This window comes from Phytophthora parasitica, assembly GCF_000247585.1.
Source record: "Phytophthora parasitica INRA-310 unplaced genomic scaffold supercont2.39, whole genome shotgun sequence".
NCBI classification, from domain to species: Eukaryota; Oomycota; class Peronosporomycetes; order Peronosporales; family Peronosporaceae; genus Phytophthora; species Phytophthora nicotianae.
Genome location: NW_008649025.1, coordinates 410,472 through 435,751, shown reverse-complemented (window position 1 = coordinate 435,751; position 25,280 = coordinate 410,472). Strand labels below are relative to the sequence as shown.

Below are 25,280 nucleotides of genomic sequence, written 5' to 3'. Positions count from 1 at the left end.
AAAATACTTATTTTTTTCAGTTTAATATCGCTAGTGTTGGGGGACGAGAGTGTTAGGCACCGAGAAACACAGTAACATATCCACACTGCAGCGATACCTGGTCTTTTACAAACGTTAGTGGAGGACCTTCGTTAACCACCCAAAGAGGATTGGCGATCTACAGTAGTAGCAAGCGTAAATTAGTTTTTTTCCGGACAAATGTCGTTTCTCGATTTCTATCAAGACGCCAACTTCAAGCGCAAACCGATACCAAGGTGACACCAAGGCGTAAGTGACGCTCTATGTGAGTAGTGCTCGAGTCAGCAATTTGACCCCTTTCCGACCAAAACGGGAGGCGTGTCTACTACTTGGATCAACGGAGTAGTTTCGTGTTTCATGGTGTTACAGTTCTCGACGGGAATTGGACATGTGAGTCGCAGTTGAGCGGATGAGGATTTCACGAAAGCATGGATGCAAATTCAATCAAAATATGGCTTTCCGTCTAAGTAATTTTTTTTAGAATTGACGAAACTAGGTACACCATACTTCTTACAGTAGGATATTGCAAGAACTGCATCATAGAAGGGAGAGAAATAAGGCCGTAAAATTGTGTCAGAAGGGAAACAAACATCCAACACCTAGGTTCGATGTAGGGATTCCTACCACTTTGCATTTACCTTACGACCGCGCCTTCGAAACAAGACCCTAGATGTTCTTTGCCATCTTCATCTTGTGGATTCTATCGCTCTACACATCAGTAGCTGAAAAATCGAACTGGATCGGTCTCTATCGAGATGCAAACTTCAACGGACTTGTTCAGAGTCTTCGCGCTGTGGAATCTCAAACCTGCTACAACATATTGTGCAAAAGCGTCAAAATAACATTGTATCGTCGGCTGCATGGCTCGGCTGGGCTTCGAAAACTACGGAAAGCGTGCTTCCTCGGATTGCCTTCTTTATGTACAAGGGATGTACCTGCACCTCTCAAGGCTACAAGGCGAGTAGAGTAGATTATCCCTCAGACTTCACCACGGACAACGAGGTCACGTCGCTGATCGTATGCGAGAGGAATGCAGTCGATGTGGACAAGACAATCGCCTTCTGTTTGGGAAGTACCGAGCTAGCAGCAGTAACGAAAAAACTAATGTCATGTATGGAAACTAGCGTAATAACACCTAGCTAATGTAGACGGGAAGTATATTTTCTCGGCAACAAGAATTCAAACAAGAGTGGCCCAGGCGGGCGTCGCATGGCTTCTTGAAACCACTGTCTTTGGCAAGCAATAGCTGCACATTTTTCTGGCTTAAATATGGATGAGAATGTCAGCGAGAGTGGCTCACGTACCTCCACAGCAATGGGGTTCCAATAGCGATCACCACTTTTGCATTTGCTTCCTCCTACCGTTTGAGGCTGCCCTACGAATATCCTAACAATGCCCCGCCTTCTCCATCTGCTCCTGATCACTGTGACCATCATCACTTCGGCTATAGCCGAGTTCTCGGGCACTATTAGGCTCTACCGGGACATCGACTATCGCCACAACCTTGCGCTGTTCGAATTCACCAAGTCGAATCGCTGTTTCAACGTGGCCTGTGGCAACTACAACGACGCGATTTCGTCGGTCAAGTGGTCAGGACTCCCTACAACAGCCTCATATGACGGTAGTTCCAACGCGAAAGTGGTGTTCTATATCAACGCGGACTGCAAGGGCAAGAGCAAGAGCTACTCGACTTCACTGTCTGGTGTCAAGTCTTTCGTGGATGAAGGCATAAACGACGCAATCTCCTCCTTCATGGTGCTGGAGTCGTCTGAAAGTGTTGAAAATGGGATTGCCAGCCTGTGCTCGCTGTCGAGAACTTTGAGTGAGCATACGAACGGAATATGAGGATGAACAGCGATTTATTTCTCTCTATTTCGAAGTAGTTCTATAAAACTTAAAATATACAAAAATGCAACTTGAAACAGTCTATCGCATTCCAAGGTTCTGACTTGAGCTTACTGGATTCCAATCTGCTGTGAAGCTCATGTGTTTCCTGGAAATGAAATCCACTTCAATTCCAAGGAGAAAGGATAATAGTTAGTACTTGGGCCCAGTAGCAGCCGTCGCGCTTCACTTTTATAAAAACACCCGCTATAGTTTGCTCACAGAACGCAATGGCCAACACTCTTCAACGTACCCTCCGTGTGGTCGTCGCAGCTCTTCTATTGACCTCCACCCACAGCATCTCGTACACTATCGATGCTACTCAAGCCGACGAATCCACTGCTACCTCGCCTTGGACTGGACAGGTGAAGCTGTACAAGGATACAAACTTCCGTTCGTTGTTGATCACACTGAAATTTAACACTGCGAATTTGTGTTTCAACCTGGCTTGCGGCGATATCGACGATGCCGTTTCTTCAGCGACATGGAAAGGATTGCCACTGCAGGCTTACTTTAGCGGCGGCACAACGTCACTACTGATGTTCTACCGAGGAATCGACTGTGCGGGTGTCAGCCAAGGGTGGCCAACATCGACTGAAAAGGCCGCAGATTTCGGCGCGGTTGGGATAAACGACGCGGCTTCGTCTTTCATGTTTCTGCAGAATTATACGGGAGTGCACAACGGAATTCAAAGCATCTGCGACTATAAGTTAGTAGTCAACGCCTGAGTTCTTTACTCGCTATATGTGCTACTTTCCATCGCTCGAGTATCCAAGCTTACCAGTGAAAGTTACACAAACTTTTTTTTTTCCTTTGCTTTACTTAAAAATAGGAAAAACGCATGAACGCCTCTGTGTTGAAGACAATTACACTACAAACCGAAGCGCGCACACACCACACTAGGAGACCGTCGCGTTGACCATGTGGAGAGTGTCACTCTGCGAGACATATCCACCGACAACATTCGACCCAGTCCACATGCAAATGTTGGAAAACCCGTTGTCCACAAGCTTCGTTACGGATAACACCGCGAAAGATTTGATAACACCTTGGACTTTGTTGGGGCTGAAGTCGCGAATGCCGCCGTTATGAGGGAGTGTGATGGTCGCCCTGTTCCCTTCGCAGCCGGATTCTGCGTAGAAGACGATGTATGCCTTCCCGTCGATGCCCGTTGTCGGGAGGTCGCCCCACCTCGCAGATTCGACCTTGTTGGCGAGAAAGTTACAGTCGATGTTGTAACATTGATTCGGGTAGTTAATGTTGATCGTGAGCAGAGGGTTGTCGTAATAGACGCCCGAGTAGAGCTTCACGGTGCCGTCGATCATGGTTCGAACACCATTTGTAAAGTAAAAGCCCGAAGCGACAGGTGTGAAAGCGCACACAAAGACGATGAAGAAGCAGCTCGAAGACATTTTTGTGCTTGATTCTGGACGAGAAAATTCAACACTGAGAGCAAAGCTACGTTTCAAGAACTTGTATGATGCAAAGAAAGAGCTCTCAAAACCGCCGATAACGCAAAGGCGCAACAGTCAAGAGCTAGAACGCAAAATGTCAGCGTTTTATTATGGAAGTTAGATAGGATCACGGAACAGACTTTACTTTAACTCGTTGCAACGAAAAGTAGGCAATGAAGTTGAAGCACGAGAGCATTTCGGGGTTTATTTCTGCATAAGAAAACATAAAACTAGAGCATGTCGAAACTCAATTATTGGATTTAAATCGTACCTAATTCAAGATAAGCTACAAACGCTTGTTTACCAGTCCTTTGATTCATCTTTGACGCTTTTATCGTTGTCAGCTTCAGACACCGAGCCTCCGTCAACGTCGGCACCTTTCCAGTCGCAAACATTTGCAGATCCGTGTCGTTTTTTCCTGGACTCTGATCGCACCATGAAGGAAGAAATATCACCTTGGACGTTTGAAACAAACTCTCGAACGCCACCATTGTGTGGTAATAGCGATGACGTCTTGCTTCCCTTGCAGCCTGTGTCGGCGTAGAAGGTGATGAATGCCCTTCCAGCCCATCCTGTTGTTGGCAGCCCGGACCATCTCGCTGACGCTGTCTTATCGTCGATATTGGTGCAGTTGATATTGTAGCACCGGTTCGGCATGTAGATGTCGATACTGAGAAGCTTGTGGTCGTAATAGGCACCAGCGTAGAGTTCGACGTTGCCTTCAAAAGCGATGTAGTCTTGAGCAACAGCAGCACTACCAGCACAATCTCTGGTTGAGAAAGCTGCCAGAAAGTAGGCGAAAAGAGCAAACACTTGAAGCGAACCCATGGCGTGAAGTGGTAGGAAGGTAGACGAATGACTCCAAAGTTAAACCTCCTCAAGGCCTTCTGGTCAAATTGACAGGGTAGTTAAACCCATGCGATTAAACCAGAGAGTGGTTTTTACGTGTTGGTATCCAGAAATGAATCATCTTGCCATCGACACAGCACAACCTTTCTGGATGGAACCACTACGACACAAAAAACAACAATTATTTGCCCTTTGCTGCTGCCAGGGTTGTACCACACTGATGAATTTGAGAAACTTTAGAAGCAGCTTGAATGGAACCCCATTTTTGTATAACCTTTCACGACAACACTCAGCTCACTGCCTCTCCAACTCAGATCAAGTCATGCGCGTTTACCAAGCACTCACCGCTCTGTCGCTCTTCTGCTCTGGGTTCCTTTCCAACTCTGCTTCGGCGTGGTCCGGCTTGGTGACGTTCTACGAAAATGTAGAATTCGCTGGCTCCAAATACGAGTGGAATATCACCGAGACGCAACTGTGCTACAACCTCGCGTGCTTCGACAACAAAGCCTCGTCAGTTAAGTGGGATGGTCTACCGAAGACAGGAAACTTCCACGGCAAGTCGCGCATCGCCTTCTTCACAGGAAAAGACTGCAGCGGAGATAGTCGCGACTGGCCTACCGATGAGGACAACTATCCGATGGATTTCACTCTGGATGGCATCAACGACGCCGTTTCGTCTTTCATCATCTGGGAAGACAACAAGAAGCTCACGAACGGCAAGGAAACCCCCTGTCTGTGGGGATGAACACCATGAGTGTTAGTTTTCCACTATTGTTTTTGTTTGTGTTTCTTACTTAAGTATTCGAAATCTACAAAATTCTTAACATAACGTCATTCAAGGCCAGAACGGTAGAATACCAGGGCGTTCCACCCCAAATTGGTGGTTCTACTTCCAACCAGGAAACTGCACCAAGAACATAATAGCATTTTAGATTTCACCTCCTTTGTACACCGTTTACCCCACAATGCAGTCTGTCTTCTTGAGTACAACGCTACTCTCTTGGATTCTTCTCTTCAATCCCGTGTCCGCGTGGTATGGCGTCGTCACGTTTTATCGGGACACGAAATTCCGCGGTCCTAAATTTCCCTGGGGCATCGCACAGACTCAACGCTGTTACAATCTTGGCTGCTTCAACGATAAGGCGTCCTCTGTGAAGTGGGAAGGTCTGCCAACCACAGGCAAGTTCAACGGCCAAGCGCGTATAGCGTTCTTTACAGGCAAGGAGTGCACGGGAGACAGTCGAGATTGGCCGACGGATGGAGTCATCAACGACAAGGAGGGCAACTACCCCATGGACTTCCCTCTGGACGGAATCAACGACGCGATTTCGTCGTTCATGATATGGGAGACCAGCAAGAAGGACACAAACGGCCAGGATTTACCATGTCCGTGGGGGATTAAATAGTAGAATTCAGTCCCAACAATCAAGTAGGGACCTTCGATGCCACCAGCTTATCGAAATACAGAGTCGTGCTCATTATTATTGTACTCTTTACTCAATACACCAATACAACGTTGGCTACTGCCGGCATTCTTGACCTTCGCCTCAGTTGGAAACTTGTTTTGATGGCAAATCTAACAGCGTTTCTGCTTCTCCTCGTTGTATTCGCACCTGTTTGGGCGACCGATATCTGGTTTTACGACGACGACGACTACGACAAGCACAAAACGTTTAAGAGGTTCAACTTCGGGACGGCTCAACGCTGCTACAACATCGCCGACTGCTTCAATAACAAAGCCTCGTCAGCGTCATGGATCAACGCCCCCAAGGAAGCTTGGCTCACTTTTTACGATGATGAAGAGTGTCGTGGCACGTAGTACGCGTCACGGTCGACCCCGTCGGGAGAAATGAAGTTCGCCCCCGTTGGTCTCGGCAACAAGATCTCGTCCTTCATGCAATTGGAGTACTTAACCTTTCCTCTCAAAGGATTCGTGGACATCTGCAACGACGCCGCAATTCTCGCAGTCAACGCTACAGCTAACACAACTAACGCTAGCAACGCCACCGACAACAGTACTATGGACGCAACGATCAGTTTCTACTAACACGGACATTAAACAAACCGATAACTATAATATAGGTTATCCCATCGACAGAATTACTCTGGCCATCAGCGGTATTTCCTCTATGCTCTTTTTTTTCTATCATCAATGCGACCTCAGGGAGCCCTCACTTTTGGAGTTTTCATCGGAGATGCAGTTCGCAACACTGTTGAGCACTCTCATTTCCGTCTATTTTATCATCGCCAAGGTCCAAGCCATGAAGTTGGTGCTCTACAGCACTCGTGGTGTGACTCGCGAATTCAATATTGACGCGGTAGTTCAGCGGTGCTACAACATCTACGACTGCTTCAAAGGACCAAGCTTGTCGGCGACTTGGAACGACGTGAAAAGCCACACGAACGTGGTCTTTTACAGCAACGCGAATTGCCAGAAACACAAGGCTGTTGGAAAAGGAACTCCGGACGGCGCACTTTCCTTCTCCGATGCCAAGTTTGCCCATACTGCGGCTGCCTTCATGATATGGGAGAGCGGGCAGTATGCAACTGGCGGTATTGAAGACGCATGTTTCCTGGACGAATCTGCTATGGTGAACACTACCAACACCTTGTCGGCCTAAAAAGACGATAGAAACCATCGTTTTTAAACGAAAAATGCGATACTAGAATGGCGTTATTTTATTTTATTTTATTTTATACGTGTATCGCTTGGCGGTACTCACCCGATTTTTCTGGTTTCTGATTGACACACATGATTGTCGAGCACAGGTTCAATGGTGGAGATCATCCTAGCCACATTCGAGTATTTCTTACTTACTAAAAAGGTATAACTTCGATGTAAACAATTTTGAATCCCCACATCACTTTCAAATTCGACAACTCGAGGCACAATGAACAATTTTATTAAGATTTTGGCTGTGTTGTTGGCGACTGCTGTGTCCGTTGTGTCGGCTAAAATGCGAGTCTGGGTCTACGCTGGAGCATACTTGGGGGCAGACCGGTGGTCGATGAAGTTTTCGACTACTCAAAAATGCTATACATTCAGCTCTTGCTTGGACGACGACAGCGTCGGGGCTGACTGGTCAGGTATCGATGAGTCCGCCATAGTCTTTTACGAGAAGGAGCAATGTCAAGGAGAAAAACTCATCAGTCGCGATTTCCCAAAGGGGCAGCTGATGTTTTCATCTTTCGACAAAGGCGCCAAGTCGTTTATGGTGTGGTCTGACGGGATGTATGCGACGAGAGGCATCGAGCTTGAATGTCTGGAGCGAGCAAGACTGAACGCAACGAATGCAACCAATTCTGCTGGTGAAGTTGACGATGCTACTCTACCAAGTAACGTCTAACCGATGCGTAGTTCTAAGTCTCTTTTAACCTGGAGTTTTTAGAAAATTAGCTTTCACATACGAACACGTAGTCCTGTAGTCTTAGCTTGAATTGATGCACTGGGTGCTTTGGTTTCCACCGTGATAAGATGGCTTGGTTCGATGTTTAATGAATAGTTTACTCAAACCGGTTGGCAGAGTGGTGTCAGAATCATAGCGAAGAGAAGTGACAATGTGATAAACACACTAATCATTAAAACTATTCATTGATATAGCGATTTTTGTACGATATTATTACCTACTATACAGAATAATGCGAACTGAAGAATCAAGTAGAGTTCCATCCAAAATTCATCGCACAGAGGTGTTGGAGTAAGCCATTGAATATGCCAGTACTATCACTTACCAAATCCTGTTGAAGTACCCGAAGGATGAACTCCGCTATCGCTGTTGCTATCTTCATGGTCGGTTGCTTACTCCAGTCGGTTATTGGTTTCCTTAATGGGACTCAACTCAGTGCCCAGCTTAAACTGTACGACGGAGTCTACTACGACAACCCGTTCGCTTTAATCACGTTTGAGGTGGCTAACCGATGTTACCAACTTGACTGCGGCAATCTCGACAATCGCGTGGCTTCTGCGAGATGGTCCGGACTACCTACCCAGGGCTGGCTAAGAAAAAATGTTCTGATTTCGTTCTACGCTGATGCGGACTGTAAAGGTGCGCAAGAGTCCGTAGTGCTTCCCCATAACGGAGGAATCCGAGAATTTCATCTCAAGAAGGTGATCGGCAAGATTTCGGCCTTTATGGTGCGGCTAGACGGTTTACATGCGACCTATGGATGCGAGAACGTGTGCAATAGCTATTTCGACAAGAACGCTACCCTCCGCCTTCGCACGAGTAACTAAAGCTTAGCGCAGCTAATCATTTCTTTAACTTCCTAAATCTATATGCGATAGTTCACGTTATTTATTTCGCGTCGCTATCCCTAACAAGATTATAAGGCCATCGGTATTTAGTTCTAAGGAGTAGCCAAATATCAGTGGCCGTTGGCAGGATTGCCCTTCGCTGACGGAAGCGCTCAAGTCGCGAAAGCGTTCCACATAATAATTTGTACCAGCTACATTGAGTGGTCGTGTCTGCAGGAAAAATACAGAAAAGTGCGTGCCCTCTACATCCACTAATCTAGGCCACGCTGACTCCAAGATTCATGTTCGAACTAGTTGCAGTGACGAAGGCGTTCCAACGAATCCTTCACTTCTTTTTCGTCTTCGCAGTAAGCTAACATGGCCATTTTGAAGATTATAGCCTACTTCTTCACACTGTTGGTGGCTCAAGAAGTGGCGGCTTGGTCCGGAACCGTGACATTCTATGACAATCGCTGGCATGACAAAGCTGGTGGGAGCTACACCTACCATATCGACGATTCGCAACAGTGCATCAATCTCAGTTGCTACAATGATCGTGCTACATCTGCCAAATGGAGTGATATTGTCAAGTGGGGGGCCTTTGATGGCAAGTCTCGAATTGCCTTCTACACTGGCAAGGATTGCACCGGCACTGTCAAAGACTGGGACATCAAACACCCGAACGGGTACCCCGGCAACTTCTTTCTGGACGGAATCGACAAACAAATTTCGTCATTCATGATCTGGCAGTTTAACAAGAAGGTGAAATCGACTTCGCTGCCGTGTCCTTGGGACTTTAAGTGTTGTTTGTGAGAATTCGACGAGCTACTGAAATAAGCGTAAGCTTTCCAGAAAAAAAAAACTTTTAAAAAACCTGGGTAATTTTTTTTTATCAGTTTCCGACGACTGCAATTTGAATTGTCAATGCTTGCGTATCGACACAGAATGTTGTTGTCGTTTGGCCTTATTAGGTTACTTCATCATTCTATTTCTATAGAGTAAGTACTTTTGTATATTAGACAATTACAAATGTGATGATGTAGAGCGTAAAGAAAACAGTATTCTAGCGATTTTTACTTCGAAATTTCAGTATTTTAGAGCCGCCGGATCGTAGCTACTTCCAATTTTAAATGAATAAAGTGATTATAACTAAGTAGATATTAATTATATTTTTTAAGAATTTTATTTAAAAATGTCGAGCGAGATTCTATGAGTTCCAAAGATCCCAAAAAAACCTAAATTGTAACCGAATCCACGCCCAGAATATTGATTGTTCACAGCACGAAATTTGAAATAATTGCTGTCACTTTCGGCTTGCTGACACACACGCAGCACCTTGCAATAACCAAGAGAACTAATTTAAAAATACGTGGTGCAGCCTCATTTTCATCTCATCATGCTGGCGCCTGGCTTCGCTCGGCATTCGGCTCCCCATGTCATTACCGAGCATTTCCACTTTACTTCAAGTTTTCGAGATTGTCAAGGAGCAAGCGCAGGGTCACAGCCTCTCTGCGCCTCTGTTCGCTTTAATAGCCGTCGCTCGACTCCTGTATCAACGCAGACAAGCACAATTAGAGCAGCTGTGTGAAGATCAACATCGTCATCGATACTTAATCAAAGGCCCTGGAGCCGAAGATGACCACATTGACGAAGAAGGGAATTATCGAAGTAAAGTTTCTCCTCCTGTTCCAGAGTGGAATGTCGTGGCCGAAGACGACACCAAGACCCTGTCACTGGTATACTATCCAGAAGAGGAGGTGAGAGAGGAGACACCAGAAGAAGACATGGAATCGCCCTTAGAGAAAGTTTTAATTCTCGTGATCCCGGGAAACCCGGGGAATCCGTACTACTATCTATCACTGATGCAGGAACTCGTCAAGAAGCACGGACGTCGTCATGAAATCCGCTGTTTATCGCACGCGGGTCATGTGATGCCCTGGAAAAATCACAATCGAGATTTCACGCTGCAGGAGCAAATAGACCAGAAGGCATTCTACGTTAAGCAGAGACTATGTGAAGAGCCGACACTGCGTCTTGTGGTTATTGGACATTCGATTGGGAGCTACATCACTTTGGATATCGCGAAGAGATTTCCTCAGAACATTGCGAAGCTGGTGCTGATGCAACCTGCGATCATGCACATCGCATTGTCCCGCAAAGGCAAGCAATTCATGGCAGTGGTGAACAACTACGAGTTTATAGTAATGTTCATAGCTGCTATCGATTACATGGTGCCCATATCGCTACGTCGATGGATGGTGAGACGTTCGGTTGGGTCTCATGCTGAAGAAACAGTGCGACTGGCATCTTTGTCGCTTGTGAACTCCTGTGTTATTCAGAACGTACTGGGGATGGCAGCGAACGAGATGGCAGAAGTTGTCGAATTGGATGAGGAGTTGGTCACACGACATGAAGACAAGATTTTATTTGTCTACTCAACTGTGGATGAATGGGTGCCGGGGGAGTTCATGCAAGAGTTCCAATTGCGCTTTGTGAATGCACAGCATCGAGTCGTACCTAATCGTCATGCCTTTATGATGGAGCTTGATGGTACTCGCAACGTGACGGAGCATATCTCGCAATGGATTGCTGTTATTCTGGACGAGAAGAAGGAAATCAAAATCAAAATTTGCGACTAAGGTGTATTTCACTTCCTTGAAAAACTGTATTTTTAAACAAAACAAGTTTTCCAAATTGTACTACTTCGAAGTACTAAACTTTTTAGGTTATAAACATGGTTGCTAGAATGCCTTAACATCAAGTTTAAGGCTTTTCAAAATGAGTGTATTATGAAGTTAGCGAATTCTATTGCTCATCCAACCTCATTGGCACTGCATCACATGAGACGAACTCGTTTCGAGGCATTACCGACCGAATCACCGTCGAATCGTTCCATTAAGTGATCCAGTTCGGACTTGTACTCTTGCAGTTTGTGTTGGCATTCCATGAAATAATTTTTCGTTTTCGTAATGGTAACCACAGCGTTACCGTTGATTGAGCTCGCTTCCATCTCAAACGAAGCGCCGGTTTTCTCTGCTCGGGTCCATTTGGTAGCGTAGTTTCGTGCATCTTTAAATGACTTGAATTTGCAGACTGCGTTCGTCGTCATGGTCATGTCCGGGCCTCTAAGAAACTCTTGGATCTTCGCATTGTCTGAAAACTCAGTGTCTGGTATTTGCCACGTAAAGGGCTTATCTATCTAACCCTTCGATTTGTTGCTTCAACCACTCGATCCGTTTGCTCATGAGGGATTTCAAAATATCCACTTTACCGTCGCTTGGAGCAAGCTCTCCAATATACACCAACAATGCCTCGATGACTGGACCTAGTTGGCTAGAATCCATCTTGCTACACTTCGTGGCGACAGTACCAAAGATCTTGCTATCATCAGTGCGGATAGTCCATTTCCACAAGAGATTGAGGATACCGGGATGCTGCAATTCCTTCGAATCGAGCTTTGCAGCCTTATCCACAGCTAACGTCAGCAATTTTTGCTGTGCAGGTCCTCTATCCAGTCCGCCGATCACCCGTAATGTCATCTCTACATCGATACGAGGAATGTTCTCCTCACTTTTCCATATCCCCCAATCCGGAACCTGTATCGTAAGGTTTAGAATCGCCTCTTCAATATCATTCCAATTAAAGGAGCGGATAATACTCGAGATACCCAGAACGAGACTCTCGTTTCCACTTGAACCAGCTAGTCTAGGACAATATTCTGTGATAAATTCTTCCACTAGCGTCAAATCGGCAGCGTAGTTCACAATATACCCGAGAAAATCTAACAGACATTTCGAATTGTGGTCGCCGACAGCGTGACCGCAAGTGATCATTCTCTGCGTGATATTTATCAGCCAGAGCATCCCAATATTTTCGAAGTGTAGTGGCGTCAACAGGTCTCCTTGGAAGCAAGGCCTCAACAGCACTTTCCAGAGTCATGTGTTTCATGGCGTATACGAAATCTCGAACTGCAGGCCAAGCCACAAATGCGAACCTTGAATACGTAGTAATCTTCCAGTCGCCTCTATTGCCAAGCCATCCCTCTTCAACACTATTACTATGCGGTATCCACATTTCTAAAAGAGTTTCCAGGGTGGGGTTCAAGTAGTTGAAATTCTCGGTCGAATGGTCAATACGTCCGAGTTTTTCTCCGTGTATGGAGTACCAAGTGCTTGATTCGTTGCGTTCGCGTTCGTCCCGATCATTTCTATCACCAGCAAAGGTGATCTGAAGTTTCAGCCCAACAAAAGGAATCCTCAGTTTTTCTCAAGAGCAGTAAAATCGTTTGCCTCCTCTATCATTCGGTACCTGGAGAGATCGAGATCGAGATCTCTCAGTGCTCCAACACCCAACTCGTCAACAACTTCTGTGTCATATTTCTGCGTTAAGAGTAGTGCAAAACATCGGGGTCCAGGGTGTTAATCACACCGGCCAAATCTTCGCTCGCAGGTTTAATGGAAGGCCTCGCTAGGTGGTGCATCGACGGTGGCAATTGAATCGAATAAATCATAGTCAGACGATATCCTTGCGTCACCTTTTCCAGCTCGTAGTCCGCATCAGCAAATATGACTACATAATGAGGCAGAAACGACTCAATACCTTTTGCTTTTCCGAAATCATGTCGACGCTTTTCTAGTCCACCTCGGTACACCACAAGATCGCCGCCTTCATACAAACTTGGTAGTTGAATTACCAGTGTCGCTATCACCCCGTTTCCGGTTTTGTTCACTTGCCGCTTCATAAAACTACCTCCTTCTCCATGGATCAAGAATTTGCTTAAGTGGCTCTGCATTGCGACTCCTTTGTGACCGAGTTGTCCAGCTAAAATCTCCACTAACTTGTCAATGCCAATCTGCCACGCCGTATTCTTGAAATCGAGTTGGTATGGTCGCAATTGCCCACGAGAGTTGAATTGTCTTTTCGCAAAGTTACCAGAATCGGAGCCTTGCAGATAATTTGTAATAAGTAGTAGGGCTTGGGCTTGGCTGAGCGGGAGTGAGATTGGTCCGACCCCTTTCATTTCTAGTCCAGGGATCAAAGGCAACGTGTCGGCCTGGCCCTCAAATGAGTACACTCCTGATTCGTCACCGACTCGCCCCAATATCTTGTTAATCTTCATGTATTCAGCTCCTGCCGGTGCTGGTACATCGTTTGGTTTGCCTTCTATGCCAAAAGGCCAAACGCCGTTTTGAAATCTTTCTCCTCGCCGACGCACTCGAACATACTGCTTCTGACGCCGAAAAAAACTGTGACTAAAGTTCAAATCTTCGGACAATCGCTTCCCGTCAAATGAAGACTGAAAGAAGATTTTTCTTTCCGTACGATGAAAACAATTTTTTTTTCAGAAAGAGTACTCGCGAACTCAGCGAAACTTCATCTGCAGCAATTTCACGCTCAATTTGTACGCATCAACTATTTTCTCGTCAAAACTACTACACGCTTTTTCTGATGATCTTTTTTCTTTTTCAGTTGATCAGCAACTTTTAGGAGAAGCAGTCTCAAGGTGGATAACTCACTGAGTGATGGCTGCAAGGTAGTCAATACGTCACAACGAAAGCCTCTATTTCAAAGATATAATTTTATGAGGCAAGAAAGTTTAGCACTGCTTTGGCGGTTTCTTTCTTCTCGTCCAGAATAACAGCAATCCATTGCGAGATATGCTCCGTCACGTTGCGAGTACCATCAAGCTCCATCATAAAGGCATGACGATTAGGTACGACTCGATGCTGTGTATTCACAAAGCGCAATTGGAACTCTTGCATGAACTCCCCCGGCACCCATTCATCCACAGTTGAGTAGACAAATAAAATCTTGTCTTCATGTCGTGTGACCAACTCCTCATCCAATTCGACAACTTCTGCCATCTCGTTCGCTGCCATCCCCAGTACGTTCTGAATAACACAGGAGTTCACAAGCGACAAAGATGCCAGTCGCACTGTTTCTTCAGCATGAGACCCAACCGAACGTCTCACCATCCATCGACGAAGCGATACTGGAACGAGGTAGTCAACAACTCCCATCAACATCACTACAAACTCATAGTTGTTCATCATAGTCATGAATTGCTTGCCTTTGCGGGACAATGCGATGTGCATGATCGCAGGTTGCATCAGCACCAGCTTCGCAATGTTCTGAGGAAATCTCTTCGCGATATCCAAAGTGATGTAGCTCCCAATCGAATGTCCAATAACCACAAGACGCAGTGTCGGCTCTTCACGTAGTCTCTGCTTAACGTAGAATGCCTTCTGGTCTATTTGCTCCTGCAGCGTGAAATCTCGATTGTGATTTTTCCAGGGCATCACATGACCCGCGTGCGATAAACAGCGGATTTCATGACGACGTCCGTGCTTCTTGACGAGTTCCTGCATCAGTGGTAGATAGTAGTACGGATTCCCCGGGTTTCCCGGGATCACGAGAATTAAAACTTTCTCTAAGGGCGATTCCATGTCTTCTTCTGGTGTCTCCTCTCTCACCTCCTCTTCTGGATAGTATACCAGTGACAGGGTCTTGGTGTCGTCTTCGGCCACGACATTCCACTCCTTAACGGGAGAAGGGAGTTTACCGTGCGATTTCTTTGCTTCGCCTTCCTCATCGGTGGCATCATCGTCGGTGTCAGAATCGGCAATCAAATAGCGGGGACGATCTTGTCGCTGTTGCTCCAACTGCTCTTTATGGCGTTGGTACACGATACGAGCGACTGCTATCAATGCGAAGAGTGGGGTGGAGATATTGTAGTTCTGTGCGTGCTCCTTGATTGTCATGAATGTCTGAATCATGGTCGAAATGTCTGGCAATGATGGCGACGACGTATTGGGCGACGAATATCGAGCAAAGCCGGGTGCTAGCATCTTGACATTACTGAATTGCGAATGGGACTTGATGGTTGAACGCTGCCTTCTGGTGGTATTATAAAGGTATCAGCGGAGTAATCATTCAGCTGGGTATACACGTATATTCATGGCAAGTACACTTTATCCCGGGATTGTATACGCCGTATTACCTGTTCATGTATCTATCGTTTTGATATGAGTTGGATGCACGGCTTGAATTACCGATAGGCAAATTAGTCATTGCCAGTGATATACTAGTACTGGCTAGGTAATAAAAAAAACGCGTACTCTCTGCTAAAGTGAAATTTTAAGAGACAGTGTTTTTTTTACTTCAGACCCCCTGTTATAATAGTAGCAACCAGGAAGGTAGCTCCAACAGCGAAATACGTTTTACTGCCCATAACCGATGGGTGAGTCGCAGTACACGGTCGATCTGCACGTCCAGTCCGACGTCAGGTTGGTTTAAAGGCGAAGTTGGGCGGTGAAAGGCGAATTGCGAACTGACTGTTCTACTTTTATGCGTGACAATGCGATAAGGGATCTCAGCCTATGGGTTCTACAAAGCATAGCCATAATAGTACATGTATCACAACCTTCTACGACGTTTGAGATCACGGTCTCACTTTGTGTGGTGTGATCACAACGCGCCAGTTGTGCCACACTTTGTTGATTTGATCTTCAAAATTAACCTTAAAGCTTGATTAAACGTGCCCCACGCATGAACCAAGCTCTTAACTGTTACAATTTTCTATTTCAAAGTGCGTCGTATTATTACACATAGTAGGTTCTCGTTATCTTGCATTGGTCATACTAGAAACTGATTCGGAATTGTTTGGTATTTGGACTTTGGACACTAGCCAAGCAAACTGGAAACTGTAATCGTACCCTACGAGAAAAAAAGTTAAAGTCCAAGATCTACCCGACGCATCCCCAACATCTTCGGCAATACTAAAAATCTCACCTGAGTGTTGTAGTGATGCCTGGACATTGTAGAACACCCAAAATACAACACTGCTGTACACTCTGTGAAATTGTTTCTCCAGGACAAATACCAGTTGCCGGGTCGGTGAAAACCCCAACATTCTTTTTAACGTAAAAACCAGCATCGCGAAGGAGAATAACTGCAGTAAAAAGTAGAACATCACATTTTGCAGTGTTTGCATGAGCTGGTGCTCATCCATACCATCGAATGCTGGATAGTACGTTCGATTGGGTAGGTGGTACGTGGCAAGCGTGTTGAGTGCTGCTCACAATTAACGATAGATAAGTAATTGCCGAATCATAGCAGTGCGAAAGTACTTGTACTTACAGAAGACCAGTGGGATGAATACTTCGACGTAGTTCAAAAGAACGAGAAATTCCGCCATATACAATAGACGTCGTACTTTGCACGTGTATCGTAGAGTAATCGACATGTTGCTAGACCCAATATCGGTCCGGTCATTACTGATCGGATGAACGGCTACACCCGTAGCACGGACCATACCACCCGCTAAAGAGCTCGAAGGATCCATATTTTTTGGCATCACTACCGTTTTCCTAGTATCCACCTCTTCTCCTTCAGCTTTAGCATCGTTCAAGACACGATCACAAAATGACGCTATTCGTACGATATCAGCAGTAGAGGATATCCGAGTATTTTCTTGGTTTTCGTTCTGCTGAAGTAGTGTACTGGCTCGATCGAGCGTTGTCTGTTCCAAATATCTGCCATTTTGAGCAGAGTTGTGGAAACGCCCCCAGCCTTTTTTCTTGTCAATACGTCGCTCCAAGCTTTTTAAGCCACGGCGAGCACTCTCGATGTCACGCAGTGAAACAACTGTAAGCAGTGCATCTGCGATAGTTATCTGCAGTGTTGTCCATATCGACGGAGACTTCTGCATACAGTATGACATGAAGAGTGAATTGAATACTTCAGCGTGAAATACAACGAATTCAGGGGTTGCATCACTAAAATGAACAGTGACACGGGCAAAGAGATTTCGCATAATCAACTTGATCACTGGTAATAACAAAGCGAATGCTCTTTGTCCATCAAGGGACAAAGTCGTGAAAATGTAAAAGAATGCTGGATAAATAAAAACCATCAGCGCGTCGCAAATCCACAACTTGATTAAGGTGATGACAGCTTGCTGAGTGTCAGGGTTGCTCCGAATCTGTGCGGCCCATTCCACAACCACGAAAATCGCAGTAAGTACCGTCCAAGCGGGTGATACCGTCAAAACTGAAAATGGCAACGGAAAGCCAATTGAACGGGTCATTCCGTAGAGAATACAAACAGTAATAGCCGATATCACAAGTGCATTAAGCAGCGCTCGTATAACAGTAAATGATCGTGAAGGCATCACAGTCCGGACCAGATGCGTAGCGACAAGACTAAATACAACAAAACTGTAGTACACTCGCACAAAGCTCATCGTATTGGCGTCTATGGAGTCGGTGGGATCAGCGAGCGGAAAAACATCGATCAGCACAGTGACAGCCACACACGGAAGCGGGATGCCGAACAAAATCGCTATATCATGAATCCAATTCGATGTGCGTTCGTGTTTTGCCAATTGTAACACGCGCGCGGTCGAGTAGATTCCATGGAGTTCTACTTGCATGGACTCCCACATGTTGGCGAATAAGCTCCATTTGGGCCACAGAAGCCGAGCCAGGATATGGAAGAGCATGACGTGTGCGTTCGATAGAAGTCTATGGTAACGACGTGAAGACTTGAATGAATTCAAACAGCTGGACATGTATCGATACAGCTATTAATACTCGTGGAGGACGTGCCTGGAGGCGGACTATTTCGGTCGTTGAAAGCAAGAATATCTAACAGAAGTAAGTACTAGTAGCCGCAAAGAATGGATTATTTTATTATTGTTATTGCAATTATTATTTTTTCTTGGGGGGCAATAAAGTGTAAGAAAATATATTTTATACCAAGACTGTGTTCAACAATTCCTGGTGCAAGCAAAGGACCCTCGATTGCACAATAGCGAGTATATCACGCTAAGATGTTCATTCAATGGCTAGACTGTGTGATTGAGTTTTGCTTGAATTCTTTGGAAGATATTACCTCTAATGACGTCTTGTACCAAGTGGTTAACGTAGCTGAGCATTTCTCGATCTACATTGGGGAGGACAGCTCAGTACAGACAACATGCCTGCAATACTTGCAGCGTTTATAATCTTCCTGGTCAGGCTGCGGTCAGTGACGGCCTGGTCTGGCAGCGTCACCTTTTATAATAATCGTTGGCACGACAAAAGTGGCGGCACATACAAGTATGTCATCGACGACTCGCAGCAGTGCATCAACCTCAGCTGCTACAATGACCGCGCTACGTCTGCCAAATGGAGTGGTTTGGTGAAGTGGGGTGCCTTCGACGACAAGTCTCGCATCGCGTTCTACACCGGTAAAAACTGTACCGGCACGGTACGCCACTGGGAGATCGAGGACCCTGGTTACTTTCCAGGCAACTTCTTCCTGGACGGCATCGACGACGACATCACTTCGTTCATGATCTGGCAGTTTAGCAAGGAGGCAAAGTCGTATACGCTGCCGTGTCCTTGGGACTTCAAGTGCTGCTTGGGGTGAGTTCCTAAAAACAGCGAACAACTGACGCCGTTTACGTCAAACAAACGCTCCAACGTAGTCATTAAGGGATTCAATGGTAGTTGGAATATCTCAAAGCTTTCACTAGTTGGCTGCAATTGTATTCATGTCGTTTGCTTGATATCACGATGCTATTTAACGGCTTGATCGTCGAAAAACTCAGATCAACTTTCTGCATTATTTTTACTTAAGCACTTCTTTTCTTGTATCGGGTATCCAAATCGAAACGATTATTTATATCGGGTACCCCCAGGTGAAAACCTTACCTGATTCGGGTGCCCAATTGGATTTGACATGTTAAATTAACATGTAATAAGTTTGGATTGAAAGCTATTCGCAATTTATATTACGAAAATAGACCTGAGTAACAGGCACCACTGCCGATAGAGCTTGCTGGAAGTCGTCTGCCCAAAGTACTACGTGGGGTAAGAGCTCGCAGCAACGAGAATTTGACGCCCATTTGTTTGTTTGGAGGGGCAGTCGTAAAACAAACCAAGGTTACTGCTCTACAAAAATAGCCACATCGTGACCTATACACGAAGCAGCTCTATATATGTAATGGCCTCAATGGGGTGATTAAGTTGTAGCAAGTCAATATTATGCTGCTACAATAATTACAGTTAATAAATACCTTGCAGATGCAGTCAAAAGGCTCATACGAGTGCCTCAGCATCGCGACGATCTAGTATTGCCTAGATTGGTGCTTGAGATGCTGCTTTTTTTTACCAAGCACTTCGATATTTGCCTCGTGGCTCGTGCTGGTTAATGCGACTGGGAATAAGGTTATTGAATGTTGGCATCCATCTCCTGTTGTCATGCGCAATGGTAATAAGGTGTACAGGATGAGGCTGTACGTTAAGAATTGCTAGTGATTACCCAAGTTTATTGCGACACACTAGACGCCACTAGTCTGGTGATCTACACAGTTCGAGTTGGTGACGCAGGAAGCAAACAATAATCGTTGGCAACAATAGCGACTCGTACGCAATCACATCAAGTAATTTGTAGTTTCGTTCACAATGAGGAAGCATTATTCAATTTCGTTAGACATGCAGATCAAACAGTAATAAATCGGCAGGTTTAGGCTGCAGTAGCATCGACTTCGCACACCTGCTTGCCATCGAGAGCTTCACTAATCCATTGTGAAATGTGAGCAGCCATGTCGCGCGTTCCGTTCTTTTCCATCATGAAAGCATGAGCTTGTGGCACAACGCGGTGTTGCGCGTTCGGGAAGCGCACCTGGTATTCCTGCACGAATTCTGCTGGTACCCACTCGTCCATCGTCGAGTAGACGAACAAAGTCTTACTCTCGAACTCTGTAATCAGCTCATTATCCAGTTCTGTCACGTATTTCATCTCATCTGCAGCCATTCCCAATACATTACGCATGACACTCGAATTAACCAGTGACAGCGACGCCAACTGCAGCGTCTCCGACGTTTTAGATCCCACCACACAACGTACAATCCAGCGACGTAGCACAGAAGGCACTAGATATTCCACTGCTCCAACCAGAGTCACTCCACGCTCGTAGTGGTTGAACAGCGGCATCATCTGCTTGCCCTTAGGGGACAATGCCATGTGCATGATAGTCGGCTGCATGAGCACCAGTTTGGCGATCTGTTGAGGGAATCGCCGTGCAATGTCCAGTGCAAAGTAGCTGCCGATTGAATGGCCAATAACTACGAATTGCAACGTCGGATCGTCACGTAGACGGTGTTGGAGGTAGAAGGCTTTGTGTTCAAGTTGCTCTTGGAGAGAGAAAGCGCGGCCGTTGTTCTTCCAGGGCATGAAATGGCCCGCGTGTGACAAGCAGCGGACTTCGTGATGACGTCCGTGCTTCTTGACGAGCTCCTGCATGAGTGGAAGGTAGTAGAATGGGACTCCGGGGTTGCCAGGGATGACGAGCACGAGAACATTGTGTCCTTCGGGCTTGTCCATTGGATAATAGACCAGCGACTGTGCCTGTGTGCCATCTCCATCCACGAGATGCCACTCTTCAGCTGGAGCTGAGATTGGACTGTGGAGCACAGCATCATCGTGGTGGGAGTGATCGAACTCGACGGTCAGTTGGCGACTCAGTGCACTGTGGAGACGCAATTGGTCCAGGTGGCCACGACGACGGTGGTACACGAAACGAGCGAGCGCCAGGGCGAAGACGGGCGCTAGTACGCTGTGGCGCTGGGCCTGCAGCTTGAGATTCTCCACGAATTCCGTCACGCTTGGAGGTACCGAAGATGCCATCTTGGGATCAGATATCGAATGACACATTGGAGGCTGGCATGTGACGTTGATGGACGCCCAACGTAAACTAAACATCGGTCTCATTGGTTATATTTAAGATAGCTCGGGATTGGAGAATACATTAGATTAGAAAAATTATCCTCCAATAATATGTGAGCTCAGATTTAACCAATGAAAGAATGTTGACATGACGGTCAAGTTCAAGCAACTTACTGCTAATATGACCGACGAGGTCTGGGATGACGCCGCGCCGCGCGCTTTTGACGCGCGACCAACCGGTTTGAAGGCGCTGGTGATGGGAGAGATCGATTCGTCTTTGCGTCTGCTGCATGCCGCGACCTGCGAGCTGCTTGAGGCTGAGAACCACGACGAACTGGAACAGGCTATGACACGCGTGCTGGGATGGATACGCCGGCAGATCTCGACGTCGCCACTGCGTGTTGAGGCGCCAGCAGAACTGCCAGTGGTGACGGAATTATCTCAAATCTTTCTGCAGTGGCACAAACTGCAGCAGACGATGAAGACGCCAATGAACTCGCGGCTCTGGATGCTCTGGGTGGAACTGGGCTGCACTCTGGCTGTGCTGCATTGCTGTGAGGAAGAGAAGAAGGTGGAGAGCTTTGCGCAATTGGTGGCGACATCACAAGCACCTAGTGACTTTCCGACGTCAAGTGCGCACTGTGACAGCGAGAATCAATTGTCTTTTAGTTGCGAGCTGTGGAATGCGGTGCTGGTCAGGCCGCTGTATGGAGCTTCCGCGAGTGTAATTAGTGGCGCGGTGCCGAGATTGGTGGAGATTTTCCTACATTGGATGTCGACTGCGATGCGTGGGTATGAACTCGTGTTCATTGCCAATGTAGCTACACCGCTTCGGGGGTATCTTCAAACTTCGACGAACAATTTACTATTGGTGGATGCGTGGTTAAAGTTTGCAGTTTTCAACTTGGGGGCTGAGAAGATTAAAGAGAACGCTGCAAGTGTAGCACTGACAGCGTTAGTTTTGAGTGCATTGACGTCGACTAGAAGAAGCCGTGAAGCGACGAAGTATCTGGAGACGATGAGTGCTGCGACTGTCGATCAGTTGGCACGTGGAGGATTCCTGCAGCCATATAACCCCGTTACCATTGTTGCGTTTGCGCTTGGCGTCGCATGTCTCGACGACGCGAGAACGTCGACCGCTGTCCAGTTGCAATCGGGGAATGCGACGCTGCTCTGCCAGTTCGTGGTCATGCGACTTGTCAACTTGCAGCTTCTCTCTTCACGCTTAAAGCCATACGATGATGCTGCCTTGTTGGGGTATAAAAGGCAAGTTCAGCAGAGATTGAAGACTTTGGTTCTTGAGCCGTCAAGCGCTGTCCTACAAGAATTCTCGTTACGAATGACGGAAGTCTGTATCGAGGAGATGGTCGGGTTTTTCCAGTCTTCACGCGAGACGTACCTCTCTCTAATGGAGACTGTGCAAACTGTGCTTCCGTCAGATCTCTTCCGTGCGAACGTTTTAAACCAGCTCAAGTTCTCTGCTAATTCATCAGCCCACGATGACAGTCTACTCGCTTCTGCATCGGATATAGTGGCGTACATCAAACAGTTCTACAGTGTCGTAGCTCCACTGGTAGAAGTGCAATCTACAAGCCATCTCGCGCGATCCTTCCTCGCCCTCTCTCGGATTGAGTTCGCACGCGAAGTCTGTGCATCGTCCACTGCCGATTCGTCCATGCAGTCAGTGACACAGCAATTGGAAGTGAAGCTGGAGCAAACGACACCTCCTGACTCGATTTTCGCGCCGATCTTGCGTTCTCTCGCAATGCATTTGACCGCTACGACCAGCTTAATCCCTCCTGAGATGGATATTGTAGCTGGATGCCAGACGCTGGCGGTTGGTCTTGTGATTCAACGCAAGCTCCGCATTCTATTGTTCCAATGTGCACCTCTGATCGACAATGCACTTGCTGTGGTCTTCTCAGGTCTCTACAACGTCTTCGAACCGGTGGATGCATTTGCTCATCGGTTTCTTGGTGTGTGTCTGTCACATCTCGGTCAGTTCACTCCGCTCTTCACGGTTTTCCCGCATTATTTACAAGTCACGCTGGCTGCGTATCCAGCTAATGCATCGCCTCAAGATCTGACCAAGGCGTGCGGTAACATTTTTGGTTCACTATTTTACTCTGAAGCTCTCACGATGAAGTTGGGGCAGGATAGCGAGATCATTGAGACAACCCAGCGAATGGTACTGTGGGCGATCCGAAAATGCTGTGAACGTAGTACTGAGCTACTTGACCAAGAAGACACGGCAAAGGAAGCTACTGCTGTTACGAGGGAGACCGATGGCTTGTATCTTGCTGGATTGGTGTTTGAACTCATGAAGATGACGCCGTTGAGTGTCTTGAAGGCTTGTGCGATGGAAATCGAACAGCTCCTTCTACATTGGAAGAGCAATCCTAGTGTACTGCGTCGGCTGAAGAGTGCACTTTTTGCCAGGATCTCACAGAACTGCGAGGCTGAAAAGCGTGCGTGGCTTGCTGCTTGGTACATCGAAGTTGACCAGCAGTACCCAGCCGAGACTACTGCCCAGTCCGTGGCGACATCTCGCCTGTAACTTCATTCCAGGCACCTAATGTGAATTTCAACTTTCGCTTAATGCTATTTTTTTCAGTTATTTCGACGCGGACAATTGCCTACATCCAGATAAATCTTGCTCCAGTACGCAAAACTTGAGATTCTCAGAGTTTATAGACGCTTGTCGCCGTCCCACTTGTAAAATCCCTCGCCCGTCTTGCGTCCCAATTTGCCTTCCGCCACCTTCTTACGGATAATCTCCGGCACGAAGAACGCTGGTTCGTTCGGGTGGTCACGCACCCATCCTTCCAGGATGAAGAGTGTCGTGTCCAGGCCCACGTAGTCCGCCAGCGTAATAGGTCCCATGGGGTGGCCAGCACCGAATTGCATACTCACGTCAATATCCTCCTTCGTGGCATCTCCACGCTCATACAGAGAAATAGCCTGAGCTAAGTAGGGAACCAGCAGGCGGTTGACAATAAAACCCGGTGTGTCCTTGCAGCTCACTGGGTGTTTGTTAATGTCCAGCACCCACTGCTTGCAGGCGTCGAAAATCTTGGGATCTGTGGCATCAGTGCGAATGACCTCCACGAGCTTCATGAGCTGCACGGGGTTGAAGAAATGAAGACCCACGACCTGCGACGCACGACCCGAGGAACCCGCAAAGTCCGAGATGGCCAAAGACGACGTGTTGGACGCCAGGATGGCCGAGGGCTTGGCTACTTTGCCCAGATTCGCGTAGAATTCCTTCTTCACCTCCACGTTCTCCACAATGGCCTCGATCACGAGGTCGCAATCTGCTAGTTCGGCCAATTCTGTGGTTGGTCTGATACGCGCCAACGTGGCAGCGGCCTGTTCGTCCGCTTGCTGCTGCGTGAGCGTGCCCTTCTTCACGCCGCGACTCAGTAGCTTACTCAGTGAGCCTTCGATACGCTTCATGCCGCTCTCGAGGCCCTTGGGGTTGGCGTCAAGAGCCACGACATCGAAGCCCGCGGTGGCTGCGGTCTGTGCGATGCCGTGGCCCATGAGGCCCAGACCGACCATACCCACCTTCTGGATCTTGATGTCGCCCGCGGAGGTGGCAAGGGCGCGCGCCAAGAGCGACGGCGTAGAGCGAGGAAGCGAGCGAAGAACGAGACGCAGCATCGAATTTCGGGGGATCAAGTTGTGACTTGGACGCGGATAAAAGACTGACGTGGGTCTTCAGACTTGATGGGCTTTCGTGCGTCATACGTCGTGTTTACGAAGCGGACCCGACGTGCGATCTTCAACTAGCAGATTAGAGAGGGTTTAACAAACGAGTTTGGAGGGTTATTGTGTATCTAAATGTTTGCTCCAGACCTGTTGAAAATGATTCGGGGACATGCGCGAGCTGATTGGTCGGGATGGCATTCAGACGAAAAACACCCATTAAAATGTTAATGGGTTTTTATCGTCTGAATGCCATCCAAGCATATTTTATCACGACCCACAATTTGACTTTTTTGATTTGGGTTCCGAATAACCCAAATGAACCATGCCGTTGGATGGCATTCAGACGAAAAAAACTCCATTAAAATGATAATGGTTTTTTTCCCGTCTGAATGCCATCCAACGCCCGTCAGCTCGCG

The 25,280-nt window shown here is 47.0% G+C and overlaps 20 protein-coding genes across 20 annotated transcripts; 12 read left to right on the top strand and 8 right to left on the bottom strand.

Annotated features, from left to right (window-relative positions):
• Window positions 1-1,410: 1,410 nt before the first annotated feature.
• On the top strand, window positions 1,411-1,863 carry PPTG_14352 (hypothetical protein; the record flags this gene model as incomplete). Its single annotated transcript, XM_008910938.1, has 1 exon — window positions 1,411-1,863. The coding sequence occupies one exon, from the start codon at window positions 1,411-1,413 to the stop codon at window positions 1,861-1,863; it is 453 nt and encodes a 150-aa protein (XP_008909186.1).
• A 269-nt stretch (window positions 1,864-2,132) lies between these two features.
• On the top strand, window positions 2,133-2,630 carry PPTG_14351 (hypothetical protein; the record flags this gene model as incomplete). Its single annotated transcript, XM_008910937.1, has 1 exon — window positions 2,133-2,630. The coding sequence occupies one exon, from the start codon at window positions 2,133-2,135 to the stop codon at window positions 2,628-2,630; it is 498 nt and encodes a 165-aa protein (XP_008909185.1).
• A 171-nt stretch (window positions 2,631-2,801) lies between these two features.
• Window positions 2,802-3,227, bottom strand: PPTG_14350 (hypothetical protein; the record flags this gene model as incomplete). Its single annotated transcript, XM_008910936.1, has 1 exon — window positions 2,802-3,227. One exon carries the CDS (start codon window positions 3,225-3,227, stop codon window positions 2,802-2,804), a length of 426 nt encoding a protein of 141 aa, XP_008909184.1.
• Window positions 3,228-3,656: 429 nt separating this feature from the next.
• On the bottom strand, window positions 3,657-4,260 carry PPTG_14348 (hypothetical protein; the record flags this gene model as incomplete). The annotated part of the gene is made up of 1 exon (XM_008910935.1): window positions 3,657-4,260. The coding sequence occupies exon 1, from the start codon at window positions 4,182-4,184 to the stop codon at window positions 3,657-3,659; it is 528 nt and encodes a 175-aa protein (XP_008909183.1). The 5' UTR covers window positions 4,185-4,260.
• Window positions 4,261-4,486: 226 nt separating this feature from the next.
• On the top strand, window positions 4,487-4,950 carry PPTG_14349 (hypothetical protein; the record flags this gene model as incomplete). The annotated part of the gene is made up of 1 exon (XM_008910934.1): window positions 4,487-4,950. Exon 1 carries the CDS (start codon window positions 4,528-4,530, stop codon window positions 4,948-4,950), a length of 423 nt encoding a protein of 140 aa, XP_008909182.1. The 5' UTR covers window positions 4,487-4,527.
• A 95-nt stretch (window positions 4,951-5,045) lies between these two features.
• PPTG_14347 (hypothetical protein) lies at window positions 5,046-5,682 on the top strand. Its single transcript, XM_008910933.1, has one exon. It carries the CDS (start codon window positions 5,171-5,173, stop codon window positions 5,609-5,611), a length of 441 nt encoding a protein of 146 aa, XP_008909181.1. The 5' UTR covers window positions 5,046-5,170; the 3' UTR covers window positions 5,612-5,682.
• Window positions 5,683-6,054: 372 nt separating this feature from the next.
• PPTG_23483 (hypothetical protein) lies at window positions 6,055-6,252 on the top strand (the record flags this gene model as incomplete). Its single annotated transcript, XM_008910932.1, has 1 exon — window positions 6,055-6,252. The coding sequence occupies one exon, from the start codon at window positions 6,055-6,057 to the stop codon at window positions 6,250-6,252; it is 198 nt and encodes a 65-aa protein (XP_008909180.1).
• Window positions 6,253-6,400: 148 nt separating this feature from the next.
• PPTG_14346 (hypothetical protein) lies at window positions 6,401-6,826 on the top strand (the record flags this gene model as incomplete). Its single annotated transcript, XM_008910931.1, has 1 exon — window positions 6,401-6,826. The coding sequence occupies one exon, from the start codon at window positions 6,401-6,403 to the stop codon at window positions 6,824-6,826; it is 426 nt and encodes a 141-aa protein (XP_008909179.1).
• A 270-nt stretch (window positions 6,827-7,096) lies between these two features.
• Window positions 7,097-7,552, top strand: PPTG_14345 (hypothetical protein; the record flags this gene model as incomplete). Its single annotated transcript, XM_008910930.1, has 1 exon — window positions 7,097-7,552. One exon carries the CDS (start codon window positions 7,097-7,099, stop codon window positions 7,550-7,552), a length of 456 nt encoding a protein of 151 aa, XP_008909178.1.
• A 410-nt stretch (window positions 7,553-7,962) lies between these two features.
• On the top strand, window positions 7,963-8,439 carry PPTG_14344 (hypothetical protein; the record flags this gene model as incomplete). Its single annotated transcript, XM_008910929.1, has 1 exon — window positions 7,963-8,439. The coding sequence occupies one exon, from the start codon at window positions 7,963-7,965 to the stop codon at window positions 8,437-8,439; it is 477 nt and encodes a 158-aa protein (XP_008909177.1).
• Window positions 8,440-8,817: 378 nt separating this feature from the next.
• Window positions 8,818-9,252, top strand: PPTG_14343 (hypothetical protein; the record flags this gene model as incomplete). Its single annotated transcript, XM_008910928.1, has 1 exon — window positions 8,818-9,252. One exon carries the CDS (start codon window positions 8,818-8,820, stop codon window positions 9,250-9,252), a length of 435 nt encoding a protein of 144 aa, XP_008909176.1.
• Window positions 9,253-9,872: 620 nt separating this feature from the next.
• Window positions 9,873-11,139, top strand: PPTG_14342 (hypothetical protein; the record flags this gene model as incomplete). Its single annotated transcript, XM_008910927.1, has 1 exon — window positions 9,873-11,139. One exon carries the CDS (start codon window positions 9,873-9,875, stop codon window positions 11,076-11,078), a length of 1,206 nt encoding a protein of 401 aa, XP_008909175.1. The 3' UTR covers window positions 11,079-11,139.
• Window positions 11,140-11,275: 136 nt separating this feature from the next.
• PPTG_14341 (hypothetical protein) lies at window positions 11,276-11,548 on the bottom strand (the record flags this gene model as incomplete). The annotated part of the gene is made up of 1 exon (XM_008910926.1): window positions 11,276-11,548. The coding sequence occupies one exon, from the start codon at window positions 11,546-11,548 to the stop codon at window positions 11,276-11,278; it is 273 nt and encodes a 90-aa protein (XP_008909174.1).
• Window positions 11,549-11,630: 82 nt separating this feature from the next.
• On the bottom strand, window positions 11,631-12,272 carry PPTG_14340 (hypothetical protein; the record flags this gene model as incomplete). The annotated part of the gene is made up of 1 exon (XM_008910925.1): window positions 11,631-12,272. The coding sequence occupies one exon, from the start codon at window positions 12,270-12,272 to the stop codon at window positions 11,631-11,633; it is 642 nt and encodes a 213-aa protein (XP_008909173.1).
• A 551-nt stretch (window positions 12,273-12,823) lies between these two features.
• Window positions 12,824-13,558, bottom strand: PPTG_14339 (hypothetical protein; the record flags this gene model as incomplete). Its single annotated transcript, XM_008910924.1, has 1 exon — window positions 12,824-13,558. One exon carries the CDS (start codon window positions 13,556-13,558, stop codon window positions 12,824-12,826), a length of 735 nt encoding a protein of 244 aa, XP_008909172.1.
• A 460-nt stretch (window positions 13,559-14,018) lies between these two features.
• PPTG_14338 (hypothetical protein) lies at window positions 14,019-17,941 on the bottom strand (the record flags this gene model as incomplete). Its single annotated transcript, XM_008910923.1, has 4 exons — window positions 14,019-15,336; window positions 16,231-16,390; window positions 16,453-16,512; window positions 16,579-17,941. The coding sequence occupies 4 exons, from the start codon at window positions 17,939-17,941 to the stop codon at window positions 14,019-14,021; spliced, it is 2,901 nt and encodes a 966-aa protein (XP_008909171.1).
• A 476-nt stretch (window positions 17,942-18,417) lies between these two features.
• Window positions 18,418-18,852, top strand: PPTG_14337 (hypothetical protein; the record flags this gene model as incomplete). The annotated part of the gene is made up of 1 exon (XM_008910922.1): window positions 18,418-18,852. One exon carries the CDS (start codon window positions 18,418-18,420, stop codon window positions 18,850-18,852), a length of 435 nt encoding a protein of 144 aa, XP_008909170.1.
• A 1,007-nt stretch (window positions 18,853-19,859) lies between these two features.
• Window positions 19,860-21,171, bottom strand: PPTG_14336 (hypothetical protein). Its single transcript, XM_008910921.1, has one exon. The coding sequence runs from the start codon at window positions 21,139-21,141 to the stop codon at window positions 19,951-19,953; it is 1,191 nt and encodes a 396-aa protein (XP_008909169.1). The 5' UTR covers window positions 21,142-21,171; the 3' UTR covers window positions 19,860-19,950.
• A 122-nt stretch (window positions 21,172-21,293) lies between these two features.
• On the top strand, window positions 21,294-23,895 carry PPTG_14335 (hypothetical protein). The gene has a single exon (XM_008910920.1). The coding sequence runs from the start codon at window positions 21,302-21,304 to the stop codon at window positions 23,708-23,710; it is 2,409 nt and encodes an 802-aa protein (XP_008909168.1). The 5' UTR covers window positions 21,294-21,301; the 3' UTR covers window positions 23,711-23,895.
• On the bottom strand, window positions 23,692-24,930 carry PPTG_14334 (hypothetical protein). The gene has a single exon (XM_008910919.1). It carries the CDS (start codon window positions 24,814-24,816, stop codon window positions 23,842-23,844), a length of 975 nt encoding a protein of 324 aa, XP_008909167.1. The 5' UTR covers window positions 24,817-24,930; the 3' UTR covers window positions 23,692-23,841.
• Window positions 24,931-25,280: the final 350 nt, after the last annotated feature.